Source organism: Anthonomus grandis, chromosome 16 (assembly GCF_022605725.1).
Source record: "Anthonomus grandis grandis chromosome 16, icAntGran1.3, whole genome shotgun sequence".
Taxonomy (NCBI): Eukaryota; Metazoa; Arthropoda; class Insecta; order Coleoptera; family Curculionidae; genus Anthonomus; species Anthonomus grandis.
The window spans coordinates 20,551,968-20,566,667 of NC_065561.1; the positions used below are offsets into that span (position 1 = coordinate 20,551,968).

General features: G+C 29.5%; 1 protein-coding gene across 4 annotated transcripts in view; it reads left to right on the forward strand.

Moving 5' to 3' along the window:
- Positions 1-14,700, forward strand: part of LOC126745679 (probable nuclear hormone receptor HR38) — a 207,149-nt gene that overhangs the window by 127,235 nt on the left and 65,214 nt on the right. For all 4 annotated transcript variants that reach the window (XM_050453642.1, XM_050453644.1, XM_050453643.1 and 1 more), the window contains exon 2: positions 1,224-1,330. In XM_050453642.1, coding sequence (XP_050309599.1) covers positions 1,224-1,330 — 107 coding nt within the window. The remainder of the gene's footprint in view (positions 1-1,223; positions 1,331-14,700) is intronic.

Below are 14,700 nucleotides of genomic sequence, written 5' to 3' on the forward strand. Positions count from 1 at the left end.
TATCACCCTCTCTTTCCATTTTAAACCAATTTTGCCGATGTTTGATTTTTGTTAAACTTTAGATCCGATTCAGGGATCGGATGGAGGACTGACCGGTTCACACACGGTCATACTTGTCTTAAGTTATATTGTTCTTCTTCAGTTATCTCTCAGGTCTCTACTGTTGCTTTATGGCTTGTGTTCAATAAGGATTCTTTCACTCCTTAGAAGTTGAATCTTCTCACCTAATAAAGTATCTGCCAGTCTTTTAGAGAGAACCGTTGACTGTGTTTTTGTTGTTCTGCGATGTTCATGCTTAAATTGGTGTTAATTTCATCTTGTATAACAGGCGTTATAGGTAGTCTTCATTCTTTGCTATCAGGATTGCATAACACTTTAATAGTACGATTGCTTGTCCTATATCCAGCGTTCACTTTTTTAATATTTTAAATGTAGTATCTAGTAGGACAAAGGCTGTATGTCACCTTCTCTTGATTCACTCTTGATTACCATGGTCTTTTTATGAAAAAAAAATATTAAACTTTAGGTTTTCTCTCTAAGGTCCGTCTATTATTTTTTATTATTAGACGATGCATAATTTAAATGGGTATCATTCTGCCTTAATCAAAAAGCTTCATTTGCCACGGTTTTCTTAAGGAAAACTATTTAATTCCAATAATGTTTTGGGTCGCAAATACTTGATTCACCTTCTCAGCATGTTCATCGATACTATTGATTTTTGACCCAATCCTACTAATTTTTATAACATAAATATTCCGTGAAAAATATCGTGCATGTTCTAATAACATAAATGTATGCATAACTATACAACTAATTGCAAAATGATTAAAAAGATTTATTAAAAAATTATGCATATTTTTCCGCGATTGTCAGTTTTTTCCTTACGCTCCCGCCACATAATGTCACTTATTTATTCCATACACGTAAATTATTATTATATAAAATATATGGGAACGCTAAGTAAACATAATAACACGGGATTTGTCGATTCATTGGAGGGCGGTTAGCTTATAAGTCCTTATTAATTTCATTCAAAATTATCAGATTTCATGAGAATCCCTCATAGATGAATTTAACAGTAATTATTAGTCAAACAGAGACAGTATTAAAGTATTACATGAAATTAGTAGTATTTGGCTTTAGATGGAAGCAGACTCCTTTTTTGTATTTAGAGCTTATTGATTTTTAACTTATATAGTTAATTTAGTTTATTTTTATTATAGGTTCAGTGTTGGTACAGGGAGAAGTCTCTGGTACGCCACTGATCGCGGCTTCGCAGCCCCACGGCCCCAGCAGTCCCCAACCCAGCATGCTTCTATTGCAGACTCAGGTATGTTAGTATAGAAAATTCCCAAAAATTAAACAATGATTTAAAATTTTTAATCAATAATTGTCGTTTTTTCCATTTTTTCAGACATATAAATTGTAATATTCAATCTTGTAAGCGTAATGTAAAAGTTCATGCTGTCAATAATAAAAAGGACTTTGAAGTGTTTTTTTTTAATAATCCAAGGCACTACCGGATTGAAAATATTTGTAATAGAATTCGAAAACCTATACATTATACTTGTAATTCATTTAAATTGTAAATAAAAATGTTCATTCAGTCCATAAAAATTTAGTTTCAAAACTATCGCAGCATGGTCTATTGTATCAAAAGCCTTGCTATGATTCATAATTATATCATCAGTAATATGTAACACTATTGTGGATGGACTCATTTGAACAGCATTGCAATACAGAGTTAACTGGTCTCTTGTCTCTTAACTATTTTTTTAAATATTTTTAAAAAAGAAGGCAGTATGTTAATAAGCGAGAAAGAAATTCCATTATCTGATCTAGATTGAAGAATTTTTCAAATAAAATTACTTGTTCCAGTTTTTAGTTATCTGGAAAAAATCTTATTGCAAGGAAGTTATTGATAATTAATATTTTGATATTAGTTTAGGCTGAATTAATATTGGAACACTTTTAAATTAGGCCCATTATAACCTGGTAACATTGGATTGTAATCCAGAAATGATTCTTTTTTATAGTCTTACTAGAAACTGAAAAAAAAAGGGAAAATACATTAAAGCTATTATTTTTATAGAGAAAAAATAAAAACACTAAGGCTCGGTCTCCTAGTTTTTTTTATTATTATTTCCCGAAGGTTACATCTACTTACGTAGGTCTCTTTAAGATAATAGGCCAGTTCTTTCAATATTAATTTTGTGTTTTTTATTTAAATAATTATTTTTCAACTGTCTCGAATTAATTAGAAAAATAAATTAAACAAATACTTCTATTACTATTTTACAAATACCCCTGCTATCCGCATGCTCTACTGTACATTGATCAGACCTTTGTTGGAGTATGCCTCCTCAGTCTGGAGTCCTCATTATGCCTGCTATATTCACAGGTTGGAACAGGTGCAACGGAGAATGCTGAAATACCTGGCATTTAAATCCAAAATTGATCCTGTTGACAACTACCATTATGATTACAGGGTTCTGTATGAGCTGTTTTGTCTTCCTCCTCTTGTTGTTCGTCGGGAACAACGGGATTTAAAAAATTTGTATAACCTTCTGACTGCTTCTGTAGATTCACCAGACCTGCTATATTCAATAGGTCTAGCAATACCTACGAGAAATACAAGGTCAAACAGCCTTTTCTACCAACCTTTCTGTAGAACAAACATCAAGTACAATAGCTTTATTGCTAGATCAGCCAGGCTTGCAAATAATAGTACATCTCTGAACATAGATTTCAATATAAGTCCAAGGCGCTTTGCTAAGTTTGTTGAGGATTTTCATGTGTGACTTTGTATATTGTTGTGGGGTTTTTGCTATTCTGTTTAATTGTGTGTACATACTATTCATACTTCATACTATTGTGTGCTGGTTTAAACCAATTTTGGAGGTGATAATTGGGTTCAAGGGAGTGAAAACTGAATTTAATTAATTTTATTGTGTTCTTTTGTTGTATATTTTTTAAGTTCTCCTGTTGCCATTATTTATTAATCCTGTTTTATTCTATGACTGTGATAGTGATGGGTTGTGAATATCAAATGATAATTATATAAAATAATACTAAGTATAAATTGTTTGAGGTTATAAATTATTGTTATTGTAAATTATGCTATTTCTGTAAAAATGGGTAATGCCCGTAAATAAATAAATAAATAATTCCAGGCATTTGAACAATATTTACATAAAAATAATAAGAAATGGCTTCAACTGCCTCCAATTAATTTAGAAGCCTTGGCCTCCTAATATATATTTTTTTAATTATTTCCGAACGGTTACATGTTTCGCTTAAAGTAAAGCATCATCAGACCTTATAAACTAGTAATAACTCTCACGAGACGAGACCAGTTAAACTATTACTACTTTATTAGGTCTGATGATGTTTTCCTTTAAGCGAAACATGTAACTTTCCGGAAATAATAAAAAAAAGAATATATTAGGAGGCCGAGGCTTTTAAATTAATTATAGGCAGTTGAAGCCATTTCTTAATATTCTTATGTAAATAATGTTCAAAAATCTAGAATGTGTATAAGAAATGGCTTCAACTGCCTCCAATTAATTTAAAAGCCTTGGCCTCCTAACATATAATTTTTTTAATTATTTCCGAACGGTTACATGTTTCGCTTAAAGTAAAGCATCATCAGGCCTTATAAACTAGGAATAGTTTAACTAGTCTCATCCCGTGAGACTGGTTGAGAAAAAAAAATTGAGACCTAGTTTTTTAGTTAAATAATTATTTGTTATTAACAAATTATTAATTAAAGTAATCCGAGCAATGCCAATGATGCTCAACTTCCTTTTGAGTTTGAATATAGGATAATTATAGATTATAAATAACTTAAACTAACTGAAATTAATAAAAAACCGCTTCAACTACCTCGAATTAATTAAAAAAATAAATGAAATAATTCCAGGCATTTGAACATTATTTATATAAGAATATTGAAAAATGGCTTCAACTGCCTCGAATTAATTTGAAAAATTAATGAAATAATTCCAGGCATTTGAACATTATTTACATAAGAATATTGAAAAGTGGCTTTAACTGCCTCGAATTAATTTAAAAAATTAATGAAAAAATTCCAGGCATTTGAACATTATTTACATCAAAATATTGAGAAATGGCTTCAACTGCCTCAAATTAATTTGAAAAATAAATTAAAAAATTCCAGGCATTTGAACATTATTTACGTAAAAATATTGAGAAATGGCTTCAACTGCCTATAATTAATTAGAAAATTAAATGAAATAATTCCAGGTTTTTAAACATTATTTACATAAGAATATTGAGAAGTGGCTTCAACTGCCTATAATTAATTAGAAAATTAAATGAAATAATTCCAGGTTTTTAAACATTATTTACATAAGAATATTGAGAAGTGGCTTCAACTGCCTCGAATTAATTTGAAAAATAAATGAAATAATTCTAGGCATTTAAACATTATATACATAAGAATATTGAGAAATGGCTTCAACTGCCTCGAATTAATTTAAAAAATTAATGAAAAAATTCCAGGCATTTGAACATTATTTACATAAGAATATTGAGAAATAGCTTTAACTGCCTATAATTAATTTAAAAATTAGAATTGACTGCAACTGCTAACCACTAATGAGTAAAATTAAATTAATTAATTAAAATTAAAAGTTAATTAAATATTTTTTTAATGAATTGTGAAGACCTCATTTTAACATCTTTCATTTGAAAATGATAAGAAAGAGTTTCAACTGCATAGTTGAAATTACTGAAAACATATTTGAACTGCCTGAAATTAATTTTAAAAAACATTTAAAGTAATTTCTCATTTATCCAATAATTTCTGTTTATTAATTTAACTACTACTAACTAAATTCTTTGAATATGATCTAACGAGTCAGTGCCTTATATCTTTACTAGCTACATGTGGAGCAAATGAAACATAATGATTAAGTTAAGAAGAATAATTTAATTCTACCAAGTAGTTGAGATTTCATATTGTGCTCCCAATTGAAGAATAAAATCAGGATACAAGCCCAAGAAACATAAAACATAATCAGTTCATATAGCTGCTTATTAAACCACTTATAAACAAAAATAATAACCCCCTGATAATAATAATAATATATTCAACGGAATAATCATCTAATCAGTTATGTCTGGTATCCTTTTATTTGCGGCTACGTCCGCCGACATACCTGTCAATAATGGGCGTACTCAAATGGCCTCTTATTGATAGCCACGAGATATCGCAGACAGTTGCAATTAATATTTCATTTGATACCAGCCGAACCGTGCATGTTTGAATTTTAAATTTTATTACTAATAAGGCCGACGTATGCGGTTTTTTTCTGGATAAAAGACATAACTGGAGATGAATACGTCAACCTAAAACTGTGATCAATTAAAGTAAACTACACCCAGTTTTAGCGTGCATCACCCGGTATATGGATACATTATGAGGCAACCATACTAACTAACAACGCATTAACCATTAAAGATTAGATACGAATTACGGCCATACGTAGATAGAACAGTGTACGCGGCGTAAATGTAGAACAAATTGCGTATGACTTTGATAAATACTTCCAAGTAAGAAGAACCGACGGGCGAGAGAGCTCATTAGAAGCGAGGCTGATTTTTCACAAAAATTTTAATTAAATAAAAAAAGTTACACCGTCGTCGAATTATTGGGTAATAAATTGCATTAAAATTGTTCGGATGTGCGAGCGTATAGTCGTCGCTTTCCGATACTTATGGTCGTGCTTGATTGATCTGAAGATTGAATATGTTTGTTCTGTGAAGAGCACAATCGTTATTAAGTTTATTTACTTCGTTGGACATGTACTTAATTAGAATCTGTATGTTATAGTGAATTATTCCAGAAGTTTCATGTAACTGTTAACAGTTCGTTCGTCTAGAATTGATTGGGTGATATTTTGGCGCCCAACTGTGAGTGGTGTTTTAAAGCCCGCAGCGACAAAACTATTTAATATAGAGGAAAACGGTTTGCACTTTTCAGTTCTAACTTGTAGGCATATTTTTTTTGTGCAAAAACTCGCAAAATTAAGGTCATTCTTCTTTTATCTTCATATTCCATTCAAATGTTTCTCTGAAATATTTTGGAAAAAATAAATAAGTAAAATCATAAAAAGACACTCACATGCACCAGATCTCAATTTTAACAATTTTCAATTTTACATATTGTTGCAAATCTCTATATGCAGCGAGTAAACAGATAAGTCACCGTGCTTGTTAGACCATATTTCTGATATTAATTTATTAGTCTTTAATGTGGTACAGTGTCAAACGCTTTCGTCAGATCTAAGAAGACTGTCGTGCATATATTATCCAGATTCTGTCTTTTGTTTTATTTAAGGTTCGAATTAATTTTTATTTAGTTCCAGGCATTTGACGACGTGGCTGATACCTTTCAGGCCACGAAAAAAATTTATCATGATTTCCAGTTTTCCTTTTTCCAGATATTATTAGATATTATATAGATATTTGATGTGTTATTTATAACTTGAATTAATTGGAAATAATTTTTTATTGTAATACAAGCCTCCATTAGTTTTTGCAATTTTTAAAGGGTGGTCGAATAAGCAGCAACAACTCGATTATATTACAAACCCCTACTTATTTTTCATAGATTTTCAATTTTTAAAGTAAAAAAAGTAATTTTTCATTTAATTCCAGGCATTTTAGCCTGGGAGGCATTTTTTCTTCTATCTCAGGCATTTGATGGCATCTTTTTCCTCATCGAGACATTGAAAATAGAGTCACTTAAAATTTTGTTGTATACATTTTAGACTTTTGGGTTTATCTCGAACTTTATTGCAAGCCGTTGCTTCAAAAATCACTAAATAATAAATTATTTATTCCAGGCACACCTAGTCATATTTTTCACAATATGCAGACTTTTTAGGTAATTTTCAGTTTTATTTCAAGCATTTTACTTAATTAAAATGTCATCTGAACGTAATGGTATAGTGACGTTTCATGTATCTTTAAATAATAATTTTTTGAGAGTGGTACTTTGGCGCCCAACTGTGGGATCCCTTGAAATCGCTTTTCACTTCTAATTTGTTACCGTAGATTTTTTTCAAAAATTCCATGTTTGTGTTTCATAGTTGGTTTATTGAGTCAAAAAATTACTACTTTTAACTAATTCCGGGCAATTAAAGCTATTTCTTACTGCTTTTTATCATTCCTTTAAGGCAACTGAAATCATTTTGTTATTTTCTTCAATTAAATATTCTTGTTCAAATGTCCTCAAATTGCTGGAATTAACTGAGTAAAGTATTTTTTTCATAATTAATTCAAAGTTGTTTTTTTTTCAAAACTTTATACGTTTTTTTTTGACTTATATAACCTTATGTGTATAGTGTTTCCAGTCTTAAAAATATGTTTTTAATCCCGGATTTCTGGAATAAATATACATACCAACCAACAAAGCAAGTTCTGGCATATCATTTATATTGGCCACTCCTCAAAACAGTCCAGTGTACAGTTAAAAAAAAAATTAATTAATTCCAGGCAGTTGATCTATTTTTTATTATTTTCACGTAAATACTGTTGAAATAGCTTAAAATGCCTGTAATTAATTTAATTTTTTTTTAAATTAATTCCAGGTAGTTGAAGCTATTTCTCATCGTTTGTTTATTTCAGTAAGGAATTTAAAGGTATTTATTATTTTTTCGCTGGACAACGGTCGAATAAACAGCAACAAATCGACTATATTACAAACTTCAACCTAATTTTTTATGAAAAAAAGATAATTCTTTATTTAATTTTAGTCAATTAACAGGTACTAAGACAATTTTTCTAGAATTTTTGTTCATCTTTATATAAAGTTTAAATAAAGTTTTAAGAATTTAGTATTTTTTCCAGGAATTTAAAACACTTTTCCAAGCATTTGAATAATTTTTCAAAGGTACATTATTAATTTAATTTTCAATTTTTCTAAATAATTTGAAAGTAAACAAGAATAACCATTGGAAATTAGGTATAGGGAGGTTTTCCAAGGTGCTAAATTTAATTTTTTCGATATAGCTGTCACTAATTGAGGGCGTCGCGTATTAATTTTGAGTTTTTAAATACAACAATGAAAACAACCATTTTATTTATTCAATTTAATTCCTGTAAAATCAAAGTTTTTTACAAAAGGGAACAGTGACTAACATGACGTAAAACACAAACTAAAAGTAAAGGTTATAAAAGTTGTTTAAAGTGTTGCCCTTTAACTTTAATTCAAGCACTTACCCTACGATTGCCGCACTCGTTCAAAAATGCCTGCGATGTTTTGAATTGTTACGCAACTTGGCATTATCCTATTTTTTAAATTTTTAACATTTTCAATAAACTAATTGTTTTAGATAACCCTAGAGGAAAAAGTCTAATGACTTTAAGTCGGGTGATCGCGCAGGCCACTGTTGTAGAGCTCCGAGATCTATTCAGCGATTGGAATATTCTTTATCTAAATATTCTCGAGAATTAAGTTTAAGTACGCTGGAGCACTATTGTGAATAACGAGCAATGCATAGATACGTTTTTTTAACAAACATTAAATGAAAGTGCCTATGTTTTTTTGAAACTTAATTTTAATTTTTGTTTATTATTCTCGGTATTTTATAGGCATTTTTGAACATAAGTTTATAGGAAGTTTTTTCAACATTTTGACCCAAGGAATACACCCTTAAATTTGCGTTCAATCTTAATGACTGACTCACCCCCAAAATAGCACGCGATAGTTAAATAAACGTTTATTTTTGGTTTACACCAGGTGTACTTTGAAACTTATTGACTTATCTTAAAAAACTAAATTTTTACTTATTTGCGCTAAAAAATGGCACTGAATTTTGTTCTAAAAGTTTTCTCAAGGTATTTTCAAGTTTTACTCGAATATCTGAAGGTTATGTGAAAAAAATATAGATACAAAAACTTTAGATTTTTTTATCACCTAAAATTTTCGTACAACAGATTTTTCTCTCAGGCAATTATTTTCTGCATAAAAAGCAATTGTTTATTAACCCTACCCTTACACCCCCCACCCACCCCACACAACTTACCAGTAAGAATTTGTTTTTAAAATTAATTGTTTTGCAAAATAATACGCATGAATAACAGCTCGTTGTCTTGTTAATATCCAATCTATTAACACAGTTTGTTTATTTTAATTTTATATAATTATATGTATTTATATTAATAAATATTTAATGCAAAAAACAGATTGGATATTATGGACGAAAAACGGTGATTTTTCAAAAGAAGATTTGAATGTCTCCAAAGTGAATTTTTCCAAAAATTTAAATAAAAGAATTTAAATACATAAAAATATTGAACTAATTTTTATCAATTTGAGTTATTAATTTTTTTTTAGTTTAATTAATTTTTCAATGGAAATTAAAATGACTCTTCTTGGGTTTCCAAGAATTTGACTCGTTTTTCAAAAAAAAAAATTCCAAATTTTCCAAGAATTTAAGTGATTAGTCCAGGAACTTGAGTCAATTTTTCTAAATATTTGAATCAGTTTCCAGTAAGATTGACCCAATTATACCTAAAAAAAGTTGAGTATTTTTGATAATTTTTTTCCAAAAAAACTGTATTTTTGAACGCTTGAATTTTTCACAAAATTTGAATACATTTCCAGGAAATTGAAGTAGTTAAACCATTTTGTCAAGAATTTTATCAATTGTCCAATGATTTGATTCACTTTCTGCGACTTTGAATTAAGTTGTAGGGATTTGAGTCAATTTTTCTATGATTCTATGTATTCTAGAGTTTTATATTTTAGGCATTTGAGTTATAAAAGGAAATCGAATCATTCTTCAAAGATTTGACTTTTTTCTTTTTTAATTGAATATAACTTTTTTTTTGCTAAATAAAGATATTATTTATTTAATTCCAGGCACTTTACATAATTTTTTATTATTCTTTTTCAGGATTTTGGTGTGAAGTTTTATATCTTCGACTAAATTCTTGGCATTTCAGGAATTTAAAATAGTTTCTTTTATCTTTGAGGCGTTCATAATAATTTTTTATTTAATTCCAAGCATTTAAAGATATCCTAGTGTATTTCATATCCTTGAAGCACTGGAAAGAATTTCTAATGATTTCCAGGCTTTTGGGTGTTAATTTTACGTTTGTTCCAGACATTTAACGTGATGTTTATAATTTGACCAGATTGGAATTCTTTATTCTATTACAGCTTTTCATGAATTTTTACAATTTTTAAAGGGTGGTCGAATAAGCAGCAACAACTTTATTATATTACAAACCCCTACTTATTTTTCATAGATTTTCAATTTTTGAAGAAAAAAAGGTAATTCTTCATTTAATTCCAGGCATTTTAGTCTTGTTCTTTAGGGAGGCATTTTTTCTTTTATCTCAGGCATTTGATGGCATTTTTTTCCTCATCCAGACATTGGAAATAGTCAGAGTCACTTAAGTCTTTTGTTGTATACATTTTAGACTTTTGAATTTATCTCGAACCTTATTGCAAGCCGTTGCTTCAAAAATCACTAAATAATAAATTATTTATTCCAGGCACTCCTAGTCGTATTTTTCACAATATCCTGACTTTTAGGGCAATTTTCAGTTTTATTTCAGCCATTTTAAGTGAAATATTGTGCATTTTCAATCTGATTTCAGGCAAATGACTGGTACTGGAAAAAACTTGACGGCCTTTAGGAGCCTTGTGTTCCAGATATTTCACATTATTTACCTATTGATCAGTAATGTCTGAAAAAATGAAAAATGAATTTAAATGCCTGGAATTATTGTAAAATATTTGACAGTTGAAGTCCAACAGTGAGGCCCTTAGAAGTAGAGCTTATTTTAAAAGCTGTATATACAAAACTAGTCGACCAATTAGAATTTCTCGTAGAATTTAAAAATTTAATAGCATATACTGTATCTTATATAAAATTTAGAAGCTTGGCTCAATTGAACCCCAAAACTGGACAAGCTTTAGTTTCTTATGTAAGTCAAAAATAAGCACCTAGGGTGTCATATTAGAATCCAGAAAGAGAGAGAAAGAGTTTCAGAGGGTTTGCTTCAGTCATTCTCTCCCATGTTAAAACTTACATCAAAACGAGTCATATATTTTGGCGCCCAACTGTGGTACTAAAACCAGTTGAGGTAAATACCTTGGATTTTCAAGTAAACGGTTTCTTTTTAAGCTAAATAGTTCTAGTATGAATGTATTATACTTATATAGTTTATGATTACAACTTTCTTTCTGAAAATTGTTGTTTCATTACGAGGGGTATAACAAACAAACTTTTGGCGCCCAACTGTGAGTCACCTAGACGTGAAATGTATTTTAAAGGCTGTAAAGACAAAACTAGTAAGGATATAAAAAAACTACTTTAGAAACAACTCCTTTTCTTTTAAGGTTGACTGTCAAAAGAGCCTTTGAAAATTAAAAAATTAAAATTTTTAATCTCAAATATCTTAAGAACTAGTTAAACGAGAAGCTCCAAGTTTCCTAAGAAATTATTATTTTGTATACACGCCGGGCATTTTTGGTATTTAGGCACGCCATCAAGAGTTTTGTCAGGGGTGTATATGGTATTTCCGGATCCACTGATAAGTACAGAGTGAGTTTCTTTATATTGAATAAAAGGATTTAATAAATTATGGCCATTAGGTGATTAATAAAAGTAATATTGTGACACTGGAACTGGACAAATGGCCATGTTAATTACTTACGTTGTTTTCTGTATAATAATTCTTGCGAATACAACAGCATCTAGAAAATGAATTTCAATCTTATTAACGGTAATCAGGAAGCATATAAAAAAGAACAAATTTACGGCACAAATTAATGGTTTCTAAGATATTTGCCCAACTTGTCAGACCAACGTAATGCTATTGGATTTGTTGATTAAAATGTTTTCTATGTAATGACCAATGTATGGCTAATAATACCTCGTTACTATGGGAAACGGGTACGATGCGGGAAGCATATTAATAGAGATGTTTTTACCGGTGTTATTATCGGTTGCGTAAGTACGTTTATTGCTCGAGACCTTGGAGGGTTGTTGGTTACGTTTTAAGCATGCATTGCCGCGACTGGTTCTTATCTGAACTTTTTTTCCTATACGTGCAACTCTTCAAACAGCTGTTGCACTTGAGTGTGAAAAATCCATCTTATCTGTGGAATTATTCAACGTGCGTCAGCGCAAATGAATAGCCGGCAAAGTGACTTCTTATAGAGAAACGCACCAAGAATCCGAAGGCCATATAATACGCCTGCTAACGCATACATAGAAATGCTGAATAATGCCCCGGGAGTCACATTTTTCACTTGTCGGCAGAAATAATGTTTCGCTACGAGATAATCTCGGGATAAAATCGAGGAAGCGTTTATGTAACGTGCGATTACGCACTAAATCGAACAGATTCCGCTTTTGTTTCTTGATGATAATGGGATGTTATTAGATGTAAATGGATTGTGCAGGGGATTCTTGTTTTATAAGTCTCACCAGTTATTTAACTCAAGATGGTTTTTCTCAATTTAGTGTCTAGTCGAATTCAAATAGATGCTTTTAATTTTGCTAGAAGAATTTATTTTTTTTTACTCAGATTTAAGCAAAACAAGCAAAATCAGATAAATCCACAAAATAAAATTTTCTTTTTTGTAGTAAAAAATAAACGTGTGAAATATATTTTTGTTTTATTTTGTTTTTTTTTTTTTTTGGAAAAAAAGTAATTACATACTTATTAGTATTACTTACTAATTAAATAATACGATATTTGGTAACAAAAATCAAAGAGAGTTTTTAAAATCTAATATAAATATTAATTTCGATAATACAAGATTGGAATTTGTAAACAACGGTAAAAACTTGGGGGTTATTTTGGATGAACAATTAAGATTTAAGGAACACCTTAAAAAAATTTTTCAAAGAACTTTTATGTCCCTGAAAACATTGTATAATAACCGCCATATGTTAAATGTAAAGTTAAGAAAACAATTATGTGAATCCCTTGTACTGTCTCATTTTAATTATGCTGACGTAGTTTATGGGTTTTGTCTAGATTTGGAAAGTCGGGTAAGAATTCAAAGGGTCCAAAATGCTTGCGTTCGATTTGTTTATGGACTCCGAAAATTTGACCATGTATCTTATTTATATAGAGATATTAGATGGCTTAAAATGGATATGCGCAGGATATTATATTTTGCAGTGTTTTTATTGAAAATAATTAATGACACATCTTCCCCTGTCTCCCTTAAAGAAAGACTAATTTTTCGGGATACTGTTCATGGTTTAAATATAAGGTTTTCTAAAAGAATTACGGTTCCACTTCATCATAGTGCCATGTTTCAGAGGTCATATTCTTATAATGCAGCAAATATTTTTAATAAAGTACCAACAAACCTAATTAATTTATCAATTCAATCTTTTAAAATAAAATTCAAGGAACATCTATTTAATTTGCAAACCAATGGAGATTTTTTTTAGTGGCTTTTGTTATTTGTGCAATTTTTCTGGCAAATTTAATGTTTGTTATGCAAGTTTCTTCTAGTTTCTTCTAATTGTAATATTTAATTAATAATTTATTGTAATTTACTAATTAATTTGCCTAAGATAATTTTTTTTTTAACTACCTAATTTATTTACTGATGGTAAAGTATAGCTTCTGGTTCAGTAGAGTAGCTCTTTAAAGCTAGACTGCGCCAGTGGTTTATGCTACTTTTTTTTTAATAATGTTTTTTTTTCTCAGCCATGTTTATGTAATTTTAAAAATAAAAGGCATATTTATTTATTTATTTATTTATTTAATTAGTGCATTAAAACAATCACTTTTACATTATAAAAAAAATTAAATAATAATTAATAGATCAAACAAACTTACCTGTGAAGTTCGATCTAAATTATTCTCTGCATCCTCTTCAAAGACATTTTACTATTTAGACTGTATACTGTAATAATACTGTTCCTCAAGAAACCTTAATCGATTTATGGCTAACATATCAAACGTTAGTCCGGATCTGGTACTTATTACGCACAAGATTTTAAAGACATAAAAAGGAGCCACCCCTTCATCCCTTGCACCGGGTGGTGCACCCATTCAGTTTAAAGTATCATTTTGTTTTATTTAAAAATTATTGGGGCTTATCGGGTTGCTTGGCTTTGAAGTGAATGCAGAGAATAATTTAGATCAAATGGCAAGAAAGGACTTTATATTATTTGAAAAAAAGTCTAACAATAAAAATTATTAATATCGTGTTTAAGCAGCTTATGTTAAGTTTTTAGTACAGTGGTTTCAAAATTAAATTTAGATTGCGCATATTGCGATGAGGAAACAGAGGCATGTCTGGTGGAGTATAGTTTAAGAATGGAAATGTCTATACCAGATTTATGCAAAGTAGCCTTAATACATCTATTAATCGTGTCTTAAGACGCGTGTTTATGTGATTGTTTAAATGTCAAAAATAAAAAAATCTAAATTGTCATTTCGAATGTTCTTTGTTATATCAATATTCTTATATTGATATAACAAATTATATTATCAGGATTCTTAATCCTCTTAAATAATCTCTTCAACTAAATCCTAATAATATAATTAACTTAATAACTCCTTAAATACACGGTTGTATATTATTACTATTTGATGTTTTTATTAGATCTGGAATAAATATTTGAATGCCTGATTACCATAGATTTCTCCAGGGTAAAGTATCATTATGCAAAGCAAAATAAT